Raw genomic sequence first — 27,647 nt, forward strand, 5'->3', positions numbered from 1 at the left:
TAAAAGTCCAGCTTTGCTCAGTCACATCAGACATTGTCCTGCACCAACATATGATCTCACAATCTCATCAGTTTCCCCTCACAGCAGTCAGGGTACTTCCAGCTGACACATGAAGAAGACCTTCAGGGGAATGCCTTCCCAGGCTAACATCCAATCCACCTTATTCATATAAAAACATCCTCAAATTAATTCCTGCAATCCATACTAGTGTGCTGTTCTCCCTCTGAATAAGTCATACACACACAGGAAATAATGTACCACATGCCAGCCTCCACGCAGTAGTACTAGTGATGAGCTCCCCCTGCTGGTGGACAATAATTACTGTCATTTTCACATTCATCTTTAGAGACATGTCACACTAAAAATAGCATGAGCATAGTCAACATCCATCCATCCATTTTCTACTGTACTGTTCGAGGTCAAACATGTTGGCCAAGAAATATGACATCTGTTTTACTTTCATTTAGATAGTGTCACCACAGTTAAACTGGGAAGAAGTAATCAGATTACTGACTACTCCTTCAAAAGATAACTTGTTTACCTTATTAATAATAGTAATATTGAATTAATTTAGTGCGTTTCCAGACACTCAAATTGCGTTACAGTGAGAACTGAGAAGACATCATTCATGCAGTCCACACATTCAATGTGGTAAGCTACATTTAATTATTATAATAATATTAAGTAGATGAAGAAATTCCTGAAAGAATTGTGTTTGAATGCTCCAATGCTGAAGCTGAACTGAAAGGTTGACAGAATGTAGTATGAATGTAAGAATAGTTTGAATGTTGAAGAGTTTGAATCTAGGGGAAAACTGGGATTTTTTTAAGTTCTCAAACCAACATGCTTTTTTTGTCCTGACTGTATCATGTTGTATGCATCCATGTGTGATGTATCATGTTGTATGTGTGATGTATCATGTTGTATGCATGCATGTGTGATGTATCATGTTGTATGCATGCATGTGTGATGTATCATGTTGTATGCATGCATGTGTGATGTATCATGTTGTATGCATGCATGTGTGATGTATCATGTTGTATGCATGCATGTGTGATGTATCATGTTGTATGCATGCAAGTGTGATGTATCATGTTGTATGCATGCATGTGTGATGTATCATGTTGTATGCATGCATGTGTGATGTATCATGTTGTATGCATGCAAGTGTGATGTATCATGTTGTATGCATGTATGTGTGATGTATCATGTTGTATGCATGCATGTGTGATGTATCATGTTGTATGCATGCATGTGTGATGTATCATGTTGTATGCATGCATGTGTGATGTATCATGTTGTATGCATGTATGTGTGATGTATCATGTTGTATGCATGCATGTGTGATGTATCATGTTGTATGCATGCATGTGTGATGTATCATGTTGTATGCATGCATGTGTGATGTATCATGTTGTAAGCATGCATGTGTGATGTATCATGTTGTATGCATGCATGTGTGATGTATCATGTTGTATGCATGCATGTGTGATGTATCATGTTGTATGCATGCATGTGTGATGTATCATGTTGTATGCATGCATGTGTGATGTATCATGTTGTATGCATGCATGTGTGATGTATCATGTTGTATGTGTGATGTATCATGTTGTATGCATGCATGTGTGATGTATCATGTTGTATGCATGCATGTGTGACGTATCATGTTGTATGCATGTATGTGTGATGTATCATGTTGTATGCATGCATGTGTGATGTATCATGTTGTATGCATGCATGTGTGATGTATCATGTTGTATGCATGCATGTGTGATGTATCATGTTGTATGCATGCATGTGTGATGTATCATGTTGTATGCATGCATGTGTGATGTATCATGTTGTATGCATGCAAGTGTGATGTATCATGTTGTATGTGTGATGTATCATGTTGTATGCATGCATGTGTGATGTATCATGTTGTATGTATGCATGTGTGATGTATCATGTTGTATACATGTATGTGTGATGTATCATGTTGTATGCATGCAAGTGTGATGTATCATGTTGTATGCATGCATGTGTGATGTATCATGTTGTATGTGTGATGTATCATGTTGTATGTATGCATGTGTGATGTATCATGTTGTATGCATGCATGTGTGATGTATCATGTTGTATGCATGTATGTGTGATGTATCATGTTGTATGCATGCAAGTGTGATGTATCATGTTGTATGCATGCATGTGTGATGTATCATGTTGTATGTATGCATGTGTGATGTATCATGTTGTATACATGTATGTGTGATGTATCATGTTGTATACATGCATGTGTGATGTATCATGTTGTATGTATGCATGTGTGATGTATCATGTTGTATACATGTATGTGTGATGTATCATGTTGTATGCATGCAAGTGTGATGTATCATGTTGTATGCATGCATGTGTGATGTATCATGTTGTATGTGTGATGTATCATGTTGTATGTATGCATGTGTGATGTATCATGTTGTATGCATGCATGTGTGATGTATCATGTTGTATGCATGTATGTGTGATGTATCATGTTGTATGCATGCAAGTGTGATGTATCATGTTGTATGCATGCATGTGTGATGTATCATGTTGTATGCATACATGTGTGATGTATCATGTTGTATGCATGCAAGTGTGATGTATCATGTTGTATGTGTGATGTATCATGTTGTATGCATGCATGTGTGATGTATCATGTTGTATGTATGCATGTGTGATGTATCATGTTGTATACATGCATGTGTGATGTATCATGTTGTATACATGCATGTGTGATGTATCATGTTGTATGCATGCATGTGTGATGTATCATGTTGTATGCATCCATGTGTGATGTATCATGTTGTATGCATGCATGTGTGATGTATCATGTTGTATGCATGCAAGTGTGATGTATCATGTTGTATGCATGCATGTGTGATGTATCATGTTGTATGCATGCATGTGTGATGTATCATGTTGTATGCATGCAAGTGTGATGTATCATGTTGTATGTGTGATGTATCATGTTGTATGCATGCATGTGTGATGTATCATGTTGTATGCATGCATGTGTGATGTATCATGTTGTATGCATGCATGTGTGATGTATCATGTTGTATACATGCATGTGTGATGTATCATGTTGTATGCATGCATGTGTGATGTATCATGTTGTATGCATGCAAGTGTGATGTATCATGTTGTATGCATGCATGTGTGATGTATCATGTTGTATGCATGCATGTGTGATGTATCATGTTGTATGCATGCATGTGTGATGTATCATGTTGTATACATGCAGTGTGATGTATCATGTTGTATGCATGCATGTGTGATGTATCATGTTGTATGCATGCATGTGTGATGTATCATGTTGTATGCATGCATGTGTGATGTATCATGTTGTATGCATCCATGTGTGATGTATCATGTTGTATGCATGCATGTGTGATGTATCATGTTGTATGCATGCAAGTGTGATGTATCATGTTGTATGCATGCATGTGTGATGTATCATGTTGTATGCATGCATGTGTGATGTATCATGTTGTATGCATGCAAGTGTGATGTATCATGTTGTATGTGTGATGTATCATGTTGTATGCATGCATGTGTGATGTATCATGTTGTATGCATGCATGTGTGATGTATCATGTTGTATGCATGCATGTGTGATGTATCATGTTGTATACATGCATGTGTGATGTATCATGTTGTATGTGTGATGTATCATGTTGTATGCATGTATGTGTGATGTATCATGTTGTATGCATGTATGTGTGATGTATCATGTTGTATGCATGTATGTGTGATGTATCATGTTGTATGCATGCATGTGTGATGTATCATGTTGTATGCATGCATGTGTGATGTATCATGTTGTATGCATGCAAGTGTGATGTATCATGTTGTATGCATGCATGTGTGATGTATCATGTTGTATGCATGCATGTGTGATGTATCATGTTGTATGCATGCATGTGTGATGTATCATGTTGTATGCATGCATGTGTGATGTATCATGTTGTATGCATGCATGTGTGATGTATCATGTTGTATGCATGCAAGTGTGATGTATCATGTTGTATGCATGCATGTGTGATGTATCATGTTGTATGCATGCATGTGTGATGTATCATGTTGTATGCATGCAAGTGTGATGTATCATGTTGTATGCATGTATGTGTGATGTATCATGTTGTATGCATGCATGTGTGATGTATCATGTTGTATGCATGCATGTGTGATGTATCATGTTGTATGCATGCATGTGTGATGTATCATGTTGTATGCATGTATGTGTGATGTATCATGTTGTATGCATGCATGTGTGATGTATCATGTTGTATGCATGTATGTGTGATGTATCATGTTGTATGCATGCATGTGTGATGTATCATGTTGTAAGCATGCATGTGTGATGCATCATGTTGTATGCATGCATGTGTGATGTATCATGTTGTATGCATGCATGTGTGATGTATCATGTTGTATGCATGCATGTGTGATGTATCATGTTGTATGCATGCATGTGTGATGTATCATGTTGTATGCATGCATGTGTGATGTATCATGTTGTATGTGTGATGTATCATGTTGTATGCATGCATGTGTGATGTATCATGTTGTATGCATGCATGTGTGACGTATCATGTTGTATGCATGTATGTGTGATGTATCATGTTGTATGCATGCATGTGTGATGTATCATGTTGTATGCATGCATGTGTGATGTATCATGTTGTATGCATGCATGTGTGATGTATCATGTTGTATGCATGCATGTGTGATGTATCATGTTGTATGCATGCATGTGTGATGTATCATGTTGTATGCATGCAAGTGTGATGTATCATGTTGTATGTGTGATGTATCATGTTGTATGCATGCATGTGTGATGTATCATGTTGTATGTATGCATGTGTGATGTATCATGTTGTATACATGTATGTGTGATGTATCATGTTGTATGCATGCAAGTGTGATGTATCATGTTGTATGCATGCATGTGTGATGTATCATGTTGTATGTGTGATGTATCATGTTGTATGTATGCATGTGTGATGTATCATGTTGTATGCATGCATGTGTGATGTATCATGTTGTATGCATGTATGTGTGATGTATCATGTTGTATGCATGCAAGTGTGATGTATCATGTTGTATGCATGCATGTGTGATGTATCATGTTGTATGCATACATGTGTGATGTATCATGTTGTATGCATGCAAGTGTGATGTATCATGTTGTATGTGTGATGTATCATGTTGTATGCATGCATGTGTGATGTATCATGTTGTATGTATGCATGTGTGATGTATCATGTTGTATACATGCATGTGTGATGTATCATGTTGTATACATGCATGTGTGATGTATCATGTTGTATGCATGCATGTGTGATGTATCATGTTGTATGCATCCATGTGTGATGTATCATGTTGTATGCATGCATGTGTGATGTATCATGTTGTATGCATGCAAGTGTGATGTATCATGTTGTATGCATGCATGTGTGATGTATCATGTTGTATGCATGCATGTGTGATGTATCATGTTGTATGCATGCAAGTGTGATGTATCATGTTGTATGTGTGATGTATCATGTTGTATGCATGCATGTGTGATGTATCATGTTGTATGCATGCATGTGTGATGTATCATGTTGTATGCATGCATGTGTGATGTATCATGTTGTATACATGCATGTGTGATGTATCATGTTGTATGCATGCATGTGTGATGTATCATGTTGTATGCATCCATGTGTGATGTATCATGTTGTATGCATGCATGTGTGATGTATCATGTTGTATGCATGCAAGTGTGATGTATCATGTTGTATGCATGCATGTGTGATGTATCATGTTGTATGCATGCATGTGTGATGTATCATGTTGTATGCATGCAAGTGTGATGTATCATGTTGTATGTGTGATGTATCATGTTGTATGCATGCATGTGTGATGTATCATGTTGTATGCATGCATGTGTGATGTATCATGTTGTATGCATGCATGTGTGATGTATCATGTTGTATACATGCATGTGTGATGTATCATGTTGTATGTGTGATGTATCATGTTGTATGCATGTATGTGTGATGTATCATGTTGTATGCATGTATGTGTGATGTATCATGTTGTATGCATGTATGTGTGATGTATCATGTTGTATGCATGTATGTGTGATGTATCATGTTGTATGCATGCATGTGTGATGTATCATGTTGTATGCATGCATGTGTGATGTATCATGTTGTATGCATGCAAGTGTGATGTATCATGTTGTATGCATGCATGTGTGATGTATCATGTTGTATGCATGCATGTGTGATGTATCATGTTGTATGCATGCATGTGTGATGTATCATGTTGTATACATGCATGTGTGATGTATCATGTTGTATACATGCATGTGTGATGTATCATGTTGTATGCATGTATGTGTGATGTATCATGTTGTATGCATGTATGTGTGATGTATCATGTTGTATGCATGCATGTGTGATGTATCATGTTGTATGCATGCATGTGTGATGTATCATGTTGTATGCATGCATGTGTGATGTATCATGTTGTATGCATGCATGTGTGATGTATCATGTTGTATGCATGCATGTGTGATGTATCATGTTGTATGCATGCATGTGTGATGTATCATGTTGTATGCAAGCATGTGTGATGTATCATGTTGTATGCATGAATGTGTGATGTATCATGTTGTATGTGTGATGTATCATGTTGTATATATGCATGTGTGATGTATAATGTTGTATACATGCACGTGTGATGTATCATGTTGTATGTGTGATGTATCATGTTGTATGCATGCATGTGTGATGTATCATGCTGTATACATGCATGTGTTATGTATCATGTTGTATGCTTCCATGTGTGATGTATCATGTTGTATTCTTGCATGTGTGATGTATCATGTTGTATACATGCATGTGTGATGTATCATGTTGTATGCATGCATGTGTGATGTATCATGTTGTATACATGCATGTGTTATGTATCATGTTGTATGCTTCCATGTGTGATGTATCATGTTCTATTCTTGCATGTGTGATGTATCATGTTGTATGCATGCATGTGTGATGTATCATGTTGTATGTGTGATGTATCATGTTGTATGTGTGATGTATCATGTTGTATGCATGCATGTGTGATGTATCATGTTGTATGCGTGCATGTGTGATGTATCATGTTGTATGCGTGCATGTGTGATGTATCATGTTGTATGCGTGCATGTGTGATGTATCATGTTGTATGCATGTATGTGTGATGTATCATGTTGTATGCGTGCATGTGTGATGTATCATGTTGTATGCATGCATGCATCATGATACATCACACATGCATGTATACAACATGATACATCACACATGCATGCATACAACATGATATCATGTTGTATATATGCATGTGTGATGTATAATGTTGTATACATGCACGTGTGATGTATCATGTTGTATGTGTGATGTATCATGTTGTATGCATGCATGTGTGATGTATCATGCTGTATACATGCATGTGTTATGTATCATGTTGTATGCTTCCATGTGTGATGTATCATGTTGTATTCTTGCATGTGTGATGTATCATGTTGTATACATGCATGTGTGATGTATCATGTTGTATGCATGCATGTGTGATGTATCATGTTGTATACATGCATGTGTTATGTATCATGTTGTATGCTTCCATGTGTGATGTATCATGTTCTATTCTTGCATGTGTGATGTATCATGTTGTATGCATGCATGTGTGATGTATCATGTTGTATGCTTGCATGTGTGATGTATCATGTTGTATGTGTGATGTATCATGTTGTATGCATGCATGTGTGATGTATCATGTTGTATGCGTGCATGTGTGATGTATCATGTTGTATGCGTGCATGTGTGATGTATCATGTTGTATGCGTGCATGTGTGATGTATCATGTTGTATGCATGTATGTGTGATGTATCATGTTGTATGCGTGCATGTGTGATGTATCATGTTGTATGCATGCATGCATCATGATACATCACACATGCATGTATACAACATGATACATCACACATGCATGCATACAACATGATATCATGTTGTATGCATGCATGTGTGATGTATCATGTTGTATGTGTGATGTATCATGTTGTATGCATGCATGTGTGATGTATCATGTTGTATGTGTGATGTATCATGTTGTATGCATGCATGTGTGATGTATCATGTTGTATACATGCATGTGTGATGTATCATGTTGTATGCATGCATGTGTGATGTATCATGTTGTATGCATGCATGTGTGATGTATCATGTTGTATGCATGCATGTGTGATGTATCATGTTGTATGCAAGCATGTGTGATGTATCATGTTGTATGCATGCATGTGTGATGTATCATGTTGTATGTGTGATGTATCATGTTGTATGCATGTATGTGTGATGTATCATGTTGTATGCATGCATGTGTGATGTATAATGTTGTATACATGCATGTGTGATGTATCATGTTATATGTGTGATGTATCATGTTGTATGCATGCTGTATGTGTGATGCATCATGTTGTATGCATGCATGTGTGATGTATCATGTTGTATACATGCATGTGTGATGTATCATGTTGTATGCATTCATGTGTGATGTATCATGTTGTATGCATGCATGTGTGATGTATCATGTTGTATGCATGCATGTGTGATGTATCTAGTTGTATGCAAGCATGTGTGATGTATCATGTTGTATGCATGCATGTGTGATGTATCATGTTGTATGTGTGAAGTATCATGTTGTATGCGTGAAGTATCATGTTGTATGCATGTATGTGTGATGTATCATGTGGTATGCATGCATGTGTGATGTATCAAGTTGTATACATGCATGTGTGATGTATCATGTTGTATGTGTGATGTATCATGTTGTATGAATGCATGTGTGATGTATCATGTTGTATGAATGCATGTGTGATGTATCATGTTGTATGCATGCATGTGTGATGTATCATGTTGTATGCATGTATGTGTGATGTATCATGTGGTATGCATGCATGTGTGATGTATCAAGTTGTATACATGCATGTGTGATGTATCATGTTGTATGTGTGATGTATCATGTTGCATGCATGCATGTGTGATGTATCATGTTGTATGTGTGATGTATATGTTGTATTCATGCATGTGGGATGTATCATGTTGTATGCTTGCATGTGTGATGTATCATGTTGTATACTTGCATGTGTGATGTATCATGTTGTATGCATGCATGTGTGATGTATCATGTGGTATGCATGCATGTGTGATGTATCAAGTTGTATACATGCATGTGTGATGTATCATGTTGTATACTTGCATGTGTGATGTATCATGTTGTATGCATGCATGTGTGATGTATCATGTTGTATGTGTGAAGTATCATGTTGTATGCGTGAAGTATCATGTTGTATGCATGTATGTGTGATGTATCATGTGGTATGCATGCATGTGTGATGTATCAAGTTGTATACATGCATGTGTGATGTATCATGTTGTATGTGTGATGTATCATGTTGTATACATGCATGTGTGATGTATCATGTTGTATGCATGCATGTGTGATGTATCATGTTGTATGTGTGATGTATATGTTGTATTCATGCATGTGGGATGTATCATGTTGTATGCTTGCATGTGTGATGTATCATGTTGTATACTTGCATGTGTGATGTATCATGTTGTATGCATGCATGTGTGATGTTTAATGTTGTATGCTTGCATGTGTGATGTATCATGTTGTATACTTGCATGTGTGATGTATCATGTTGTATGCATGCATGTGTGATGTATCATGTTGTATGCTTGCATGTGTGATGTATCATGTTGTATACTTGCATGTGTGATGTATCATGTTGTATGCATGCATGTGTGATGTATCATGTTGTATGCATGCATGTGTGATGTATCATGTTGTATGCTTGCATGTGTGATGTATCATGTTGTATACATGCATGTGTGATGTATCATGTTGTATACATGCATGTGTGATGTATCATGTAGTATGCATGCATGTGTGATGTATCATGTTGTATGCATGCATGTGCGATGTATCATGTTGTATGCATGCATGTGCGATGTATCATGTTGTATGCATGCATGTGTGATGTATCATGTTGTATACATGCATGTGTGATGTATCATGTTGTATGCGTGCATGTGTGATGTATCATGTTGTATGCATGCATGTGTGATGTATCATGTTGTATACATGCATGTGTGATGTATCATGTTGTATGCGTGCATGTGTGATGTATCATGTTGTATGCATGCATGTGTGATGTATCATGTTGTATGCGTGCATGTGTGATGTATCATGTTGTATGCATGCATGTGTGATGTATCATGTTGTATGCATGCATGTGTGATGTATCATGTTGTATACATGCATGTGTGATGTATCATGTTGTATGCGTGCATGTGTGATGTATCATGTTGTATACATGCATGTGTGATGTATCATGTTGTATGCGTGCATGTGTGATGTATCATGTTGTATGCATGCATGTGTGATGTATCATGTTGTATGCATGCATGTGTGATGTATCATGTTGTATACATGCATGTGTGATGTATCATGTTGTATGCGTGCATGTGTGATGTATCATGTTGTATACATGCATGTGTGATGTATCATGTTGTATGCGTGCATGTGTGATGTATCATGTTGTATGCATGCATGTGTGATGTATCATGTTGTATGCATGCATGTGTGATGTATCATGTTGTATGCATGCATGTGTGATGTATCATGTTGTATGCTTGCATGTTCCAAATAAAGTCATACTCATCTCAACTCAACTCAATACTTGGTTGGCGTTTTTTGGATGATTAGAGAGGACCTCCCATTGGCTCCATTGCAAGTGGACTTTTATTTACATTTATGAGTTAGAATTAGGGCTGGGTGATATATGTAATATACTCCATATATTGTGGGTTTGTCTCTGTGCGCTATAGAAAATGACTATATTGTCAGTATTGGAGTATAGATTCTCACTCAGTTGCTTTTAGCCGCGGGCATTACACTACATCATCTTCTCACTCTTTCTTGTCTCTCCTTCTCACAGAGACATAAAACAAGCGCACCTTCGCACATACGTCACATACTGTCGCGTGTGCAACGTCATACGCCCTCGCAGAGCAGACAGGTAGCGGCATTATAACGTTAGCTGTGGTGCTAACGGGGTGGTGCTAGTGGTAATACGAGAGAAAGAAGGTGCTAGTCTGGTAACAAATGAAGGAATAATTAATTCCCAAGAAAAGCAGCACAGAGTCCATTGTCTGGCGGTGGTTTGGTTTCAAAAGGGAAGATGTTGAAAAGACAACCGTAATATGTCAAGTATGCGGCAAAAGCGTTGCTACAAAAAGTTGCAGCACTGCTAATGTGTAGCATCATTTGAAAAGTCACCCGCTAGAGAATGAGGAGTGCTTGAAACTCTGCATGTCAACATCTCAGTTTGGTGCCACACCCACAAAATGCCCATACAACCATTTCCACATCAACCCCATATGAAAAAACTGGTCAACAACAGAAGGAGATAACGTCCGTAGGAACCTACCACATAGTGAAGGACATACACTATTTGATTTCCTATTATGCAGCACATTTTTATTTGACACTTATTGAAATATCTTGTGTGACATCATGCAGAAAAGTGCACTTTATTTGTTTTAAACTATTGTAGTGGTGTTCTGTACAACAGGTGCACTTTAATATAGTGTTGTTTTGCTATGTCATCTTAGTGACATCATGCACAAAAGTGCACTCATAGCTTGTTTTAAAATGTCTCTGACAATCTTGCACTTTTTGCTTTGGAAATGACATGAATGTTTGTGCCACTGCTTAATAACTGTTTAATAAATACACTTTTGCTAATTTGACTTAGTTGTGGTTTCCCTCTCTGCATGAAAGTTTAAAAGTAGCATATATGAATGCAGTATGAAGAAGAATGTTTGAATGTAGACACATAGAATCATCATACTGCTGTGATTATATGCATCAAGTGTTCATTCAAGGCTAAGGCAAAATATCCACATATATATGCTGTATCGTGATGTGGACTAAAAATATTGAGATATTAATAAAAGGCCATATCGCCCAGCCCTAGTTAGAATGGGATTTATTTTTTTTTATATATCCACCATCATGTCTTTTATAATGATTGTGAACGATAGAAAAATTCCTCAAGAAAGTGCAGTTCCCCTCTAAATTCCAATGATTAGATTTAAGACTTGAAGTGTATGAGCATGAAGTGATGAAGCCTACTTGGATGAGAGGACAAAGGTCTTGTAAGACAAAGTGAAGAGTCCAGTTGTGATGGATTGAATGCCCTGAGAATAAAATGTTGTGCTTACTTGGACTGTGATGAAGCTGTGAGGACTCAGGTGGTTTGTCTTCATGCTCTTCAGTCTTCACAGAGACAACAGTCAGTGGAAACTTGCTGACATCAGCCTCCTCCTGCCCTACAGGACACTCTCCCTCCTGACTCATCCACACTTCCTCCTCTTCCTCTTTAATGTGTGGGGGCTGTGGATTCTCCTCTTCCTCTTTAATGTGAGGGGGCTGTGGATCCTCCTCTTCCTCTTTAATGTGAGGGGGCTGCTGGACATCTGTTGGGTAAATAAGTAAATAAGATCAAGAGGGAATAGAAATAGTTTTGAACTGACACTGTTGACACAATTACATTATTTGTGTTCTTCCGTGTGTTGTGTTAAAAGTGTGTAGCAAAACAAACAATAAAAACACAGGAAATACCCAATTGGTTCCTAAAATTAATTCAAAAGTGGAACAGTGAGTACAAAAACAGACTTGGAAATTTGATGAGGGGCAATTTGAAAAGTTTTTATAAGTACGAGGCAGCATTGATTGAAGCAATTACTAACTTCACTGATGTAAAGTGTGTAAAAATTGTATTGTGTATACGGTCTATGACACCTAAACTTTATCTGTAAACTTAAACATATTCTTTTAATGCCATAGTCATTACTATAACTAAAATATCATGGAAATTCAAAAAATCTAATTCCAAAATCACTGCAAAAACATTCATGGTATGTTTTTGTGATCATGCAAAATATTTTTTGGTGGTCATTTTGTTGGCTGGGCCAAAAGGAACTTTCACAAAAACATGTTTTACTATGTGCTGTTTTATGGAGTATCTTCATCAACAATTCCTCTTTAGGAATTGGAGACCATCTACGACACGCTGAAGGAAAGTCAGTCACCTTAATAATTCAAGTTTTGACTACTTTAGTTATTGAAAATAATTGTTTATGTTCACTTATTGATACTTGTAAGTCAGATTTAGGAAGTGAAATTATAACTTTAATTAGATTTGTTTACAGTATAAAATGTATTTAGTGAGTGTGTGAGTTTTATGTAAACATGTTGATACAGGTTTACTTCTTGGGGACTGGAACACAGATATGTCCTGAAAGGATGCACCCATTTTTAAAACCTTCACTAAGCTGTGCCACCAACATTGTCTCACTTAGCTCATTAAGCAAACTACCAGGGTGAGTGAGTCCTGTTAAACCTTCATAGACCTCCTTGTTACTTCTGACCAGTCTCAGATCACCACAACTGGAACTACTGTGTGCGGCTTAAGTGATCATTCCATCATTTTCTGTACCCATAAAGAACATAGAACCGAGGCTGACGGCCACAAAATAAGCGAAGCTACAATCCTCAAGACCTAGACTAGCAAGGCTTTCAATGACAAACTGCCGAAATAAGACTTGCCTCGGTACTTGCAAGTACACAGGTCTTTGGGTCAATTCCTAACCTCAGAAAAGTAGACAACTTCACAGTCAAAGTGGGTGACAATATAATAACAAACAAAAATGAGATTACCTATCTTGGCTGCATCGTAGAGACTAATCTCTCCAGTGAAAAAATGACTACTAAGGTGGTCAAAGAATAAACCAATGAATTCTGTTCTTACTAGTGTTGTCCCGATACCAATATTATAGTACCGGGACCTATACCAAAATGTATTTTGATACTTTTCAATACTTATCTAAATAAATGGGACCACAAAAAAGTACATTATTGGCTTCATTTTAACAAAAAATCTTCGGGTACATTAAACATATGATTCTTATTGAAAGTTTTTCCTAAATAAAATAGTAAACATACTAGACAACTCACCCCAATAGTGATGAAGTGCTTCGAGAGGATAGTCATGTCACACATCAAGAAGACCATCCCAGACACACTGGACCCTCTACAGCAGGGGTCACCAACCTTTTTGAAACCAAGAGCTACTTCTTGGGTACTGATCAATGCGAAGGGCTTCCAGTTTGATACATACTTAAATAAATTGCCAGAAATAGCCAATTTGCTCAAATTACCTTTAATAAACAAATCTATATATATAAAAAATTGATATTTCTGTCTATCATTTTGTCGTAAATGTTTTTTCTTTTTACGGAAGTTTTTTTTTGTAGAGAATAAATGATGAAAAAACACTTAATTGAACAGTTTAAAAGAGGAGAAAACACGAAAAAAATTAAAATACAATTTTTAAAAACAGTTTATCTTTAAAATTCCAAATTCAACCGAAAAAAATGAAGAGAAAAACTTGCTAATTTAAATATTTTTGAAACAATTAAAAAAAATAATTTATGGAACATCATTAGTCATTTTTCCTAATTAATATTAATTTTTGAATGTTGATGACATGTTTTGAATAGGTTAAAATCCAATCTGCACTTTGTTAGAATATATAATAAATTGGACCAAGCGATATTTCTAACAAAGACAAATCATTATTTCTTCTAGATTTTCCATAACAAAAATTTTAAAAGTAATTCAAAATACTTTGAAATAAGATTTAAATTTGATCCTACAGATTTTGTAGATTTGCCGGAATAATTTCTCTGAATTTTAATCATAATAAGTTTGAAGAAATATTTCACTAATATACTTTGTCTCCAAAGACATGCACCTGGGGATAGGTTGATTGGCAACACTAAATGGTCCCTAGTGTGTGAATGTGAGTGTGAATGTTGTCTGTCTCTCTGTGTTGGCCCTGCGATAAGGTGGCGACTTGTCCAGGGTGTACCCTGCCTTCCGCCCGATTGTAGCTGAGATAGGCGCCAGCGCCCCCTGCGACCCCGAAAGGGAATAAGCGGTAGAAAATGGATGGATGGATACTTTGTCGAAAAAACAGAAGCTAAAATGAAGAATTATATTAAAATGTATTTATTATTCCTTACAATAAAAAAAAAATACTTGAACATTGATTTAAATTGACAGGAAAGAAGAGGAAGGAATTGAAAAGGTAAAAAGGTGAATGTGTTTAACAATCCTAAAATCAATTTTAAGGTAGTTTTTTTTCTTCAAAAAATTGTCTTTCTGAAAGTTATAAGAAGCAAAGTAAAAAAATAAATGAATGTATTTAAACAAGTGAATACCAAGTCTTTAAAATATTTTCTTGGATTTTCAAATTCTATTTGAGTTTTGTCTCTCTTAGAATTAAAAAGGTCGAGCAAAGCGAGACCAGCTTGCTAGTAAATGAATACAATTTAAAGAATAGAGGCAGCTCACTGGTAAGTGCTGCTATTTGAGCTATTTTTAGAACAGGCCAGCGGGCGACTCATCTGGTCCTAACAGGCGACCTGGTGCCCGTGGGCACCGCGTTGGTGACCCCTGCTCTACAGTTTGCCTACCGGCAGAATCGGTCCAGTGAGGTTGCAGTCAACCCCGTCATCCACACCACCCTCACCCACGTAGAGGGCAAGGACACCTATGCCAGGCTATTATTCATCGACTACAGCTCTGCTTTTAACACGGTCATCCCACAAAAACTCACTGCTAAACTCCTCACTGTTGGTCTGACACCAACTCTCTGTGACTGGGTCCTGAACTTTCTCACAAACCGGCCCCAGTCAGTCAGTATCGGCAACCAGACATCAGGCACAAAGGTTCTAGGCATTGGGACCCCCCAAGGCTGCGTGCTGAGCCCCCTATTGTACACCCTCTTCACACACGACTGCCAAACACCACTGTCATCAAGTTTGCAGATGATACTACGTACAGAAGGGAGGTAGCGGAACTGGTGGCCTGGTGTAAGGATAATAATCTCTCCTTGAACACAGACAAGACCAAGGAGATGATGTACATAGGTGGGACAAAGGTGGACAGGGTGAAAACCTTTAAATTCCTCGGGACTCACATCAGCGAGGACCTCACCTGGGATCACAACACCCAACAAACAATAAAGAAAGGCCAGTAGTGACTGTATTTCCTAAGAAAGCTGAGAAAATTTGGCATGCCACCCAAAATTCTCAGCGACTTCTATAAAAGTATGGTTGAGAGTGTCCTTACCAGCTCAATCACGGTCTGGTATGGAAACTGTACTGCTAAGGACAGGAAGGCACTCCAGCGAGTGATTAAAACTGCTCAGTACATATCAGGAGCAGCCTTCCCCTCACTACAGGACATGTAGTCTACCAGGGCCACCAGGAGAGCACACATCATCATCAAGGACAGTACACAGTCTCTTCAGCCTCCTACCATCAGGCAGACCATACGGGAGCCTGAAATCCAGGACTACCAGACAGACAAACAGTTTTTACCCACAGGCCATCAGGCTTGTGAATGCTAACTTTTGAATGCCAGCTCCCCCCCAACCCTTTACTTTTGTCTTTTTGAACAAAAGACAGCTACAATGACCACCCCCTAACTGTGAACCATCACTGTAGACACGTTTCACCTTTGATCACTAAAGACACTTTAACTGCTGCTGTGACCCAAGGTCACCTCCATATTTATACTGTTGACTGTCAATCAGAATGTGCAATAATGTTATGTTACTTACTGTGTCTTGTATATACATTTTTATTTTTAGCTAAGTACCGTGTGACTTGTTGAAGGGTGGACTAGCAAAGTAAGATTTTCATTGTACGGCAAACTGTGTGTTTAACTGTGCATATGACAATAAACTATCTTGAATCTTCAATCAAAAAGTGATCTGATGTAATATTTTGATATTTACACATCGCATATTTACACACACGCATTTTACTAGAATGCCCTTATGACCATTAGCTCGGTTGGTAGAGTGGCCGTGCCAGCAACTTGAGGGTTGCAGGTTCGATTCCCGCTTCCGCCATCCTAGTCACTGCCGTTGTGTCCTTGGGCAAGACACTTTATCCACCTGCTCCCAGTGCCACCCACACTGGTTTGAATGTAACTTAGATATTGGGTTTCACTATGTAAAGCGCTTTGAGTCACTAGAGAAAAAGCGCTATATAATATAATTCACAATTCACAGATATATCAATATCAAGTACCTACTGTACTGTTTACTTGTTGAAATACTATTTTTAGAGCAAATATCTGCCGAAATGGCCACTTTGTTGCTGCCAAAAATGTATTTTAAATAATAGTTTGATATTGACACATCTCATCTCTGCTTATTTTACTAGAATACTCTAATGAGCATTATATATATATATATATATATATATATATATATATATATATATCAAGTACCTACTGAGATAAGGTGAGAAGCTCTGCCATCCGGGAGGAACTCAAAGTAAAGCCGCTGCTCCTCCACATGGAGAGGAGCCAGATGAGGTGGTTCGGCATCTGGGCATCTGGTCAGGATGCCACCCGAACACCTCCCGAGGGAGGTGTTTAGGGCACGTCCAACCGGTACGAGGCCACGGGGAAGACCCAGGACACGTTGGGAAGACTATGTCTCCCGGCTGGCCTGGGAACGCCTCGGGATCCCCCGGGAAGAGCTAGACGAAGTGGCTGGGGAGAGGGAAGTCTGGGCTTCCCTGCTTAGGCTGCTGCCCCCGCGACCCGATCTCGGATAAGCGGAAGAAGATGGATGGATGGAAGTACCTACTGTACTGTATACTTGTAGAAATACCCTTTACAAAGCTAAAATATACCGAAACAACCACTCTGCTGCTGCCAAAATTTGATTTCAAGTAATATTTTGATACTGAAAAATCTCCTCTCTGCATAGTTTACTAGAATACCCTTATGATAAAATAAGTGGGTTGTTCTTGTATAGCGCTTTTCTACCTTCAAGGTACTCAAAGCGCTTTGACACTATTTCCACATTTACCCATTCACACACACATTCACACACTGATGGAGGGAGCTGCCATGCAAGGCGCCAAACCAGCACCCATCAGGAGCAAGGGTGAAGTGTCTTGCTCAGGACACAACGGACGTGACGAAGATGGTACTAGGTGGGGATTGAACCAGGGACCCTCGGGTTGCGCACGGCCACTCTCCCACTACGCCACGCAGTCCCTATGAGCATTATGAGCATTACATCTATCAAAATCAAGTACCTACTGTACTGTTTACTTGTTGAAATACCCTTTTTAGAGCTAAAAAGTACCCAATTTGCCACTTTACTGCGACCAATTATTGATTCCATATGATATTAACAATAATAACAAAATTTTCAGAATAATTGTATATGAGTTCAGCGCCCCCCGCGACCCCAAAAGGGAATAAGCGGTAGAAAATGGATGGATGGAAGTTATGAAAAAACTTTGTGTTCCATTGAGTTCAGGTCCCCTGCTAGAAGACCAAAGCTGTCTTTCATCTTATCAAACAAAAGGCTTGTAAAACTCCACTGTCTGCGATGGGATGCAACATGGAGGTGTCGGTTTCTTTGATCTATTGACAGCCACAGGAAGACCTTTTCCTAACCTGAGATCTACAAAGCAGACCATTTCTTTAAACTGTTTACGACCGAGTGCAAAAGCTGCTTACGACCCCCCCCCCATCCCTTTAAAAACAGCTGCAGCTATGTAATCAGAAAAGGCCCACATAAAAGAGGAAGCGTGGAACTCCCTCGTCAAAGGGAGGCGTGGCGCATTGGGAGAGTGGCCGTGCGCACTCTCCCAAGGGTCACTGGTTCAAATCCCACGTAGTACCAACCTCGTTGTGTCCTGAGCAAGACACTTCACCCTTGCTCCTGATGGGTGCTGGTTGGCGCCTTGCATGGCAGCTCCCTCCATCAGTGTGTGAATGTGTGTGTGAATGGGTAAATGTGGAAGTAGTGTCAAAGCGCTTTGAGTACCTTGAAGGTAGAAAAGCGCTATACAAGTACAACCCATTTATCATTTATTTATTTAAAGCGTGGTGGGAAACTGTACGAAGTTGCAGCCCAGACGTTTCTCCTCATGAGCTAAATGGAATCCTGTCTCTGTTTGATTTCTTTGCTTCTTGTCTTGTCAAATAGATGTCATCGGTGTTTGAACCTGACAAGAATGTCAAAGCATTTCTCTAAAACACAATATTATACATTCTGAAAATGTAAACGATAGCAAGAATATACCTACACATTTCAGAAAATTTCGCTCGCAAACACTTTGTTTGGAAGATGTTTACTGCCTTTTTTTTGCCCTTTGAGACAAATGTGATTTAGGGCTGTATAAATAACATTGATTGATTGATTGATTGATACTGAACAAAAATGCTAAATAGCTAAAGAAAACTGTCACTGAACATCTTAGTGTGATGTCATTCTGTGACAGACAAATGGAACACAGTTTCCACATGGTGAGGACATTGATGGTCAGACTCACTGTCCTACGGATTACCTCAACTTCTGCCTAGACGTGACCTGCCCTGCTAAGACTGTTCAGTGCTACCCTAATGACAAACCCTGGGTAACACAGGAGGTTCAAGCTGTGCTCAACAAGAAGAAAGCTGCCTTCAGGAGTGGAGACAGGGAGGCAATGAGAGCAGCACAGCGGGAGGTGAGAGGACGCGTGAGGAAGACTAAGGACAGCTACAGGAAGAAGCTGGAGCAGAACAACATGATGGAGGTCTGGGAAGGTGTGAAAACCATCACAGGCCACAAGACAAAGACCAGAGCAGTAGGGGGGACAATAGAGAGGGCCAATGAGATGAAGAACTTCTTCAACCGGTTTAACCAGTACTGTTCTCCCCACCCCCCAATCCTCATTGCATCCACCCCCTTTTCTTCTCCCCCTCCCCAGCCATGGTTGCAACCCCCTCCTCCTCCTCCTCCTCCTCCACCAGACATTAGTCATCTCTGTGGACCAGGTCAGAGGTCAACTGAGGAAGCTGCATCATAGTTTCTGGTGCGCACAAGATACATATCTCAAAAAAATTGTACCTATGTCCCTTTAGGAGCTCTGTAATTTTTTAAATGATCAGCATGTCATCTTTTATGTGAAATTGTTATTCAAATAAAGATTGCAAAAAGGAAAACTATAGTAGTGACAACATGCAGGAACATAACTGACGTAAAACAAATAAAATGGAAGTGACCTTGTCTCTGCACACGCGTGCATTGATCATGTCTTCTTGAACCGATCGAGCAGGGATTCTAAAACTGTGGTACGTGTACCACTAGTGGTACGCGGGTATCACCTAATGGTACGCCAAATATTATTTCATTTTTGATGTACATTGTTTTATTTTCCAACATGCAAACACTGTGTTACTGTTCAAACTGTGTGTAATGTTACAGTAACTAAAATATTAAATATACTTGTTAAATAATGTGTCTTCCTTGTTATTAATGAATAATTAAGGCCTACTATGCTACTATATTTTAATGCTGTTCATGATGGTGGTACTTGGAAATCCAAGTATTTTTTGAGGTGGTACTTGGTGAAAAAGGTTTGACAACTACTGATGTAGTGAAGTTGTAAACTAAATTGGCAGCCACCATTTTGTTATACCCAAACAGCGTCTGCTCATACATCGCGCTTCCAACCAGATCCCGTTCTTTCCCCCGAGTTAGAAAGTTCCAGAACTGTTCACGTTATACCATCTCATCTCATTGTGCAACATGTGAATGTTTGAAGTGGAACTAAATGTGATCTCTGAAAGGGGTACACATTATTACCAAAGCAGGGCCCCCATCCACATATACAATACTACTACATATCGTATGAAAAACAACATTATTTTTGTTTTTTTAATTATAAGTGTGCCAAATCACCTCTATTTTAACATTATCTAGTGGAAATGACTGCTGTCTGATAATCACATTAATAACACAATAACAATCATGTGTCTGAGTACACCTATTGATAAATTATTAATCAAACACGTCATATTAATGATGAAATATAAAGTTAGTAAAGATGTGAGAGTAAGAAGTAAACAAACCTGTTCTGTGTAACACAACTTGAGGTTTTTGATGTGGTCGCTCCTTCTCCTCTTTAGTTGGACAAAGTTCCTCCTCGTACTCTGCTATGGTTCTTTCACACATTTTCACACAATCACAACACTTTACACTCACACTTGATCTTAACTAAGCGATGTGTTGATCAAATCCGCGTCTCTTTGTTAGCGGCTAACAAGCTAAGCTAACTAGCATGCTAAGCTAACTAGCGCGCTCAAACAAGGAGCAATCTAAGCGGGCCTAATAATGTCCAAAGTTGAGTGAGACGAGTGGAGTTGATGCTGACACGGAGGATGAATAAAGTGTAGTTAGTAGATGTGCCGAGGCTTAGAAGCGTGTGTGGAGTAAAGGAGGACTTTGCTGCGAAGAACATATCCTCCACGCATGCGTCACTTAGGGGCGGGGCCAACGAGTCATCGTGATGGGCAAGTCATGAACGATTCATTCTAAATGTATGTTTTCATGGTGTCTACACAAAAAAATCACGGCCACCAATGATCCATCCATCCCTTTATCGACTGTGTGTCCCTTTAGGGATGGCGGGGTGTGCTGGAGCCTATCTCAGCTGCATTCAGGCGGAAGTCGGCGTACACCCTGGACAGGTCGCCACCTCATCGCAGGGCCAACACAGATAGACAGACATGTATATAAACTGTATTTGACTTTAAATCTGATAAATATCATTCAACAACAACACAATTTGCAGACTGTAATTACTGGTTTGCTGGTTTTACTGGTGTAAATTATTATTGCCTATTGTGAGCGAACTGTGGTGCTGAATTTCCCCAGGGATCAAGAAAGTACTTCCTATTCTATTCTAAAATTCTTCATTCGAGAGATCACAACCATTGCAGCCATGCGTCCAAAACGTAACATCATCTTGCAGGGACATAAGGACACACAAAAGTAAAGTGTCTGTTGTTTTACAATGTAATAATCTATTTAAGAAGAAATGTTCAGAGAATACCTTTTTGTTTTAGTATTTATTGGAGGCCTCAAAAGACAAAGGCCGCCTGTTAACAGCAGAGTGTCAGTGAGGCACACACTCTCAGGAATGCATGGAGGAAAGGTTGGAGACAAGCGGGAAACTCTTAGTTATAGGCCATAAGGTGAACCAGGAAAAAGTGGCTAGAAAGTGATTTTCGTTCCTACGTCTGGGCACTACTCTTTTTTTGCCTACACAATGCCATTGTAGACATTAGGTTAAATGTTCTCCGCAAAATATCCTGGCAGTTTTTTTAAGAGCCATAAATGTATAAAAATAGGAATGATAAAAAAACGAAAATCTTATGCAGCTGTTTTTTCTTGTAAATATATTTACATTCATTCTGGAAACAGACTCTCTCTAACAAATTGACATTAATGCATATACCTAACATTTGATACAGGTATTTTAGCATTGGTATACTTTAATTTAAATTTAAACCATGAAACATATAAAACAAATGAAAAAAATGCTTCAAAGTAAGTGAATAGCAACCTGTACAATTGAACATACACATGGTACATTTTGCTTAACAATAATGTTTTATACATTAACATTTTCAGCAGATACTTTGTTGTAAGAGGAAGTAAAGAAATAAAATAAAATAAAGAACACTTTGGCCCAAAATGGCTGACAACAATCAAAATATCGAATAATGATGAAAAATGGAAATACACCAAAAACTGCATTACAGTTTAGAATCTGTACACAATATGGTATAAAAAAATGTTTACATGAACAAAACAATGTGTTTATGTCACAGCAGGTCTTGGGTATTTTTTTATATATTTGTTTTTATTATTTTGTCTTAACTTAGCACATTGTTAAAGCCATATCTCAAGAATTATTTGATAGATTTTCCTCAAATTTGGCACAAACTCAAACTATGATTATTATACATGTTAAGGTCAAGTGCACTGTAACCTCACATTCTATTTTTAAAGCATTTCACTTAAGTAACTAAAAAAAAAGAAATAGTAAAATACTCTGATGGATTTTTCTCAAATGGGGCAAAACTCAAATTTTTATTCGAGAACTAACTAAATAAGTGTGAATTTGCGTATTCTGAACGAGGGAGACATTGTTCATCTCTTAGCTTTCACTATCATCAGAACCTCCGACCTTTAGATGCAAAATACATAATGTCTCGACAAACAGATATCACTTTGGAGCGACAGCTGAGCAGCGCTGTTTGAAGTTGTGTACTCTTTTCAAAGATATGGAACTCTTTTCGAAGAAAATCTTTTGAAGACAAGAACAAAGTCACAGGCCAGCATGAAGTAAAGGTATGTAATATATGGCCATATAACAGTGTGTGCACACAAAGACAGCAACAAAAAATCCAATACATTGGTGGTTAATATTCAATGTTATTGAACCCGATAGTGGGTATTTTCCAGGAGGTTTTGTGCATGACTGCAACCCGTTTGTGGGTACATTTCATATACAAGGTGATGTTTTATAATTCCTTGTCCAAGCCCGTTCGTGGGTGAGGTTTTGGTTTGAACAAATGCAAATGAATAATTGCAGTTTTGATGTTTGGTGTTTTGAGTGACATTAACAAGGTTTCCATATATTTGATCTGATTTTGAATTGTGGGTTGTGCATAATCATGGATCCTGGGAAAGGAAAATACAATGCTTTGGAAATGCATGATCATGTGTTAATGGAGTCAAAAGTAACGCATTCAATGTGTGATACAATTAAAGGTCAAATGGAACCCTCACAGGCTGAACCGTCAGAAATGATTGAAAATCAGTCACAACCTGCAGAGATGGAAAAACAGGTGGACACAGATCATACTTACCAACACTCCTGGATTTTCCGGGACACTCCCGAAATTCAGCGCCTCTCCCGAAAACCTCCTGGGACAATTTTCTCCCGAAATTGAGGCGGAGCTGGAGGCCACGCCCCCTCCAGCTCCATGCGGACCTGAGTGACGTGTATAAAGAGCGTGTCTGCCCAATGATGTTATAACTGTAAAATGATCGAGGGCGAGTTATTGGTTTCTTATGTGGGTTTATTGTTAGGCAGTTTCATTAACGTCCTCCCAGCGCGGTAAAACAACATACAACAACAGCAGTCCGTTTTCGTCTACCGTAAAGCAGTTCGTCTGCCAAACAGCATTGTTGTGAAACTCTTAAACAGGACAATACTGCCATCTACTGTACATGCATATGGTTAGAAAAAGGATGTACGATTCAACCCTTAACTCAACAATGAGTAGATGAGTGTTGTGTGTGTGTAAATGTGTAAATAAATGAACACTGAAATTCAAGTATGTATTTATATATATATATATATATATATATATATATATATATATATATATATATATATATATATGTGGTGTTTTGTGTTGTGGTTTGTGCAGCACTTTGAGACACGAGTGATTTAGGGCTATATAAATAAACATTGATTGATTGATTGATTGATTGATATATATGAAATACTTGACTTGGTAAATCTATGAATCTAGCGGTAAATATACTCCTTCCCTCTTAACCACGCCCCGCCCCGACGATGCCCCCCACCCCCACCCCCCACCTCCCGAAATCGGAGGTCTCAAGGTTGGCAAGTATGACACAGATCAAACATCTGATGTAAAAAAAAAAACGCACAGTGAAAATGACACCAAAAGCCCTAATGCACAGAATTGAAACAGTTGAGAAGGAGAGGAGATCTAAATTAAACAAGGCAAGCAACATGCAGAAACATATCATGGAAATGATGGAAAATGGAGAGGACAAAATGGACGTGCAATCTGCTTTCACCAAATATCTCAATGTTATAAAGGAAACCGCAAGTGCACACACATCCCTCCTACCAATTCTACCAACAGAGGACCAAATCAATCACGACATATGGTACAAAGCCAAATTAATCAATCTACATGAATTCATTGAGCATGTTAACACCTGGATAAAAACACCAACCCTGGAAAATATGGAGGATTTCGAAAACGAAATTAATCCAAATGACAGCATTAGTAATATAAGTCACAAATCACATGGGAGTCCCACACGGTCTGGTTCTAGTAATTCTAGAACCTCCTCAGTTCGCAGACAGGCAGAGGCCGACAGGGCTGCCCTCGCTGCCTTGGAAGAGGAGGAGGAAAAGATAAAAAAGAAATTGGAAGAGGAGAGGGAAAAAATCCGAAAGAAAAAGGAAATGATGGACCTGCATGCTCAATTGGCAGCTGCTGATGCAAAATTAGCAGCTTTAAAAGCTTCCAGCCTTCATGCTTCCTCACACACAGCATCTGATGGCATGAGCTCCTACTTAAAAAGAACCAAGGAACCAGCAGTCACTCTCAACCCCCAGGCTCAAGACTATCAACCCCTCACACAGCAGCAGTCAAGCCAAGCTTTACCAACACAGTCCATCCAACATCCATCTGAGCAACTACAAATATCAATCAATCAATGTCAATCAATGTTTATTTATATAGCCCTGTGGAGATCCTCGTCCTGGATCCTCCATTCCCTCCACGGAAACACCACGCCTGGTTCAGTGGTTACACACTTTTTATTTCTTTACAAGTTATTTTTGTGCTCAATGTCTCTTTCAGCTTTTCAGCTCTCAATGACATGCGTTTCTCCTGATCTCCTTCGTCTGGCTCTCACTCCTCAATCGCCAGCCCCTCTCATGGTTTCCAACGCTGCTGATAAAGGAAACAGGTGATTAGATAACTCGTCCCAGCTGAGGTATCTGCTCACCTGATTGTATTTAATATTCATACTCTATACCTTCTTTCTCTCATTTTCTATCTGTTTTCACCTTCATTCTCTCCTTTTCTCCCCATTTTTACTTTTATTCTCAACTTTTCTCTCAATCTTTGTCAATCCAATCCAATCCAATCCACTTTATTTATATAGCACATTTAAACAACAAGAACGTTTCCAAAGTGCTGCACAGCCATGTTAAAAACAATATTAAAAAAACTATTTTATGTTCCACCAATGACTGAATAAAAACACAAAATAAATAAATATAAAACCAATATAAAAACAATATAAAAACAAAATATGATTAAAAACAATTTTAAAGGGTAAAAGCAATTAAAACAGTAAAATAGAAATCAAAATGTATAAAAAACACAGAGGACAACAGAGGACAGAGGACCACACAACTCACATAGTTTTAAAAGCCAAAGAATAAAAGTGGGATTTAAGACGAGACTTAAAACACTCCACTGTGGAAGCAGTTTGAACATGGAGGGGCAGAGTGTTCCAGAGCTTAGGGCCGACCACAGAGAAGGCCCTGTCTCCCCTGGTCTTAAGTCTGGTCTTGGGCACCATGAGCTGGAACTGGCTCTCGGACCTCAGAGCGCGCGCAGGAGTGTAAATTTGGATGAGGTCCGATGGTCCCAAGTCAGTGAGGGCCGGACCAAAAACTAAAATTTCCGTTTTTCCCTCATTCATTATTAAAAAATTCTGGGCTAACCAAGCCTTGACGTGGCATAGACAGTTAAGAAGGGGTGTCAGGGGGCCGTGGCTTTTTGAAATCGGCATATAAATTTGGCAGTCATCTGCATAAAAGTGATAAAACACTCCATGTTTCTTAAAAATATCTCCAAGAGGAAGGAGATAAAGAGCGAACAGGATGGGGCCTAAAATAGATCCTTGGGGGACACCACAGTAAAGCGGGGCAGAAGAGGAGGTGGCGTCTCCCAGCCTGACAGAGAAGGACCTCTCAGACAGGTAAGATCTGAACCACTGTAACGCAGTCCCCCTGACACCCACACAGTCTCTCAGGCGCTCTAAAAGAATTGTGTGGTGGACTGTGTCAAAGGCAGCTGTAAGATCTAAAAGCACTAAAATGGCAGAGCTGCCAGAATCAGACATTAAAAACAAGTCATTAAAAACCTTTAAAAGTGCAGATTCAGTACTGTGCAAAGCTTTGTATCCAGACTGAAATGGATCGAAAGTGCTATTTTCATCTAAAAAAGGATGCAGTTGTGCCAGAACACATTTCTACAAAATCTTTGACACAAAAAGTAATTTGGAAATGGGCCGATAATTTGACAAACTTGTCGGATCAAGACCTGTTTTTTTAATCAAAGGCTCAACAACAGCTCTTTTACAAAGGGAGGGGACACAGCCAGAAATCAAGCTGCTGTTGATGATGTTCCTAACAGACAAATCAATAGTGTCCCAGATTTCTTTAAAAAAGCGAGGGGGGACTGAGTCTGTGGGACATGACGAGGGTTTTAGCTTGCCGACTATTCCTGTAAGTTCAGGCATGGACACAGGCTCAAAGTGACAGAACACAGTCGAGCACTGAGTGGCCACATTAAAACTTAATGGAAAACGAGAAAGATTTGCCAGAATAGAAGCAACCTTATGATTAAAAAAGAAGAGAAATTTTTCACAAGTTTCACTTGTCAACTCCAGTGAAGTGGCTGGATTCGGTTTAAGAACATTACTAATAGTATTAAAAAGAACACGTGGCTTACTGATGCTATTTAAAATGAAGTCCGACAAATATTTTGTTTTCTCAGCTTTAACCACACTTGGATAATTT

The 27,647-nt window shown here is 38.6% G+C and overlaps 1 protein-coding gene across 9 annotated transcripts in view; it reads right to left on the reverse strand.

The window, feature by feature from the left end:
• LOC133546463 (gastrula zinc finger protein XlCGF57.1-like) overlaps positions 1–27,647 on the reverse strand; it is a 287,238-nt gene that overhangs the window by 2,330 nt on the left and 257,261 nt on the right. For 6 of the 9 annotated variants that reach the window (XM_061892218.1, XM_061892219.1, XM_061892222.1 and 3 more), the window contains one exon: positions 12,345–12,599. The exons of 1 other annotated variant lie outside the window; for it this stretch is intronic. In XM_061892218.1, the coding sequence (XP_061748202.1) occupies positions 12,345–12,599 (255 nt within the window). Of the gene's footprint in view, positions 1–12,344; positions 12,600–14,139; positions 14,380–21,120; positions 21,550–27,647 lie in introns of those variants that run through there. 2 more of the 9 variants (XM_061892221.1, XM_061892224.1) reach the window with 2 other exon arrangements.

This window comes from Nerophis ophidion, unplaced genomic scaffold, assembly GCF_033978795.1.
Source record: "Nerophis ophidion isolate RoL-2023_Sa unplaced genomic scaffold, RoL_Noph_v1.0 HiC_scaffold_30, whole genome shotgun sequence".
Taxonomy (NCBI): Eukaryota; Metazoa; Chordata; class Actinopteri; order Syngnathiformes; family Syngnathidae; genus Nerophis; species Nerophis ophidion.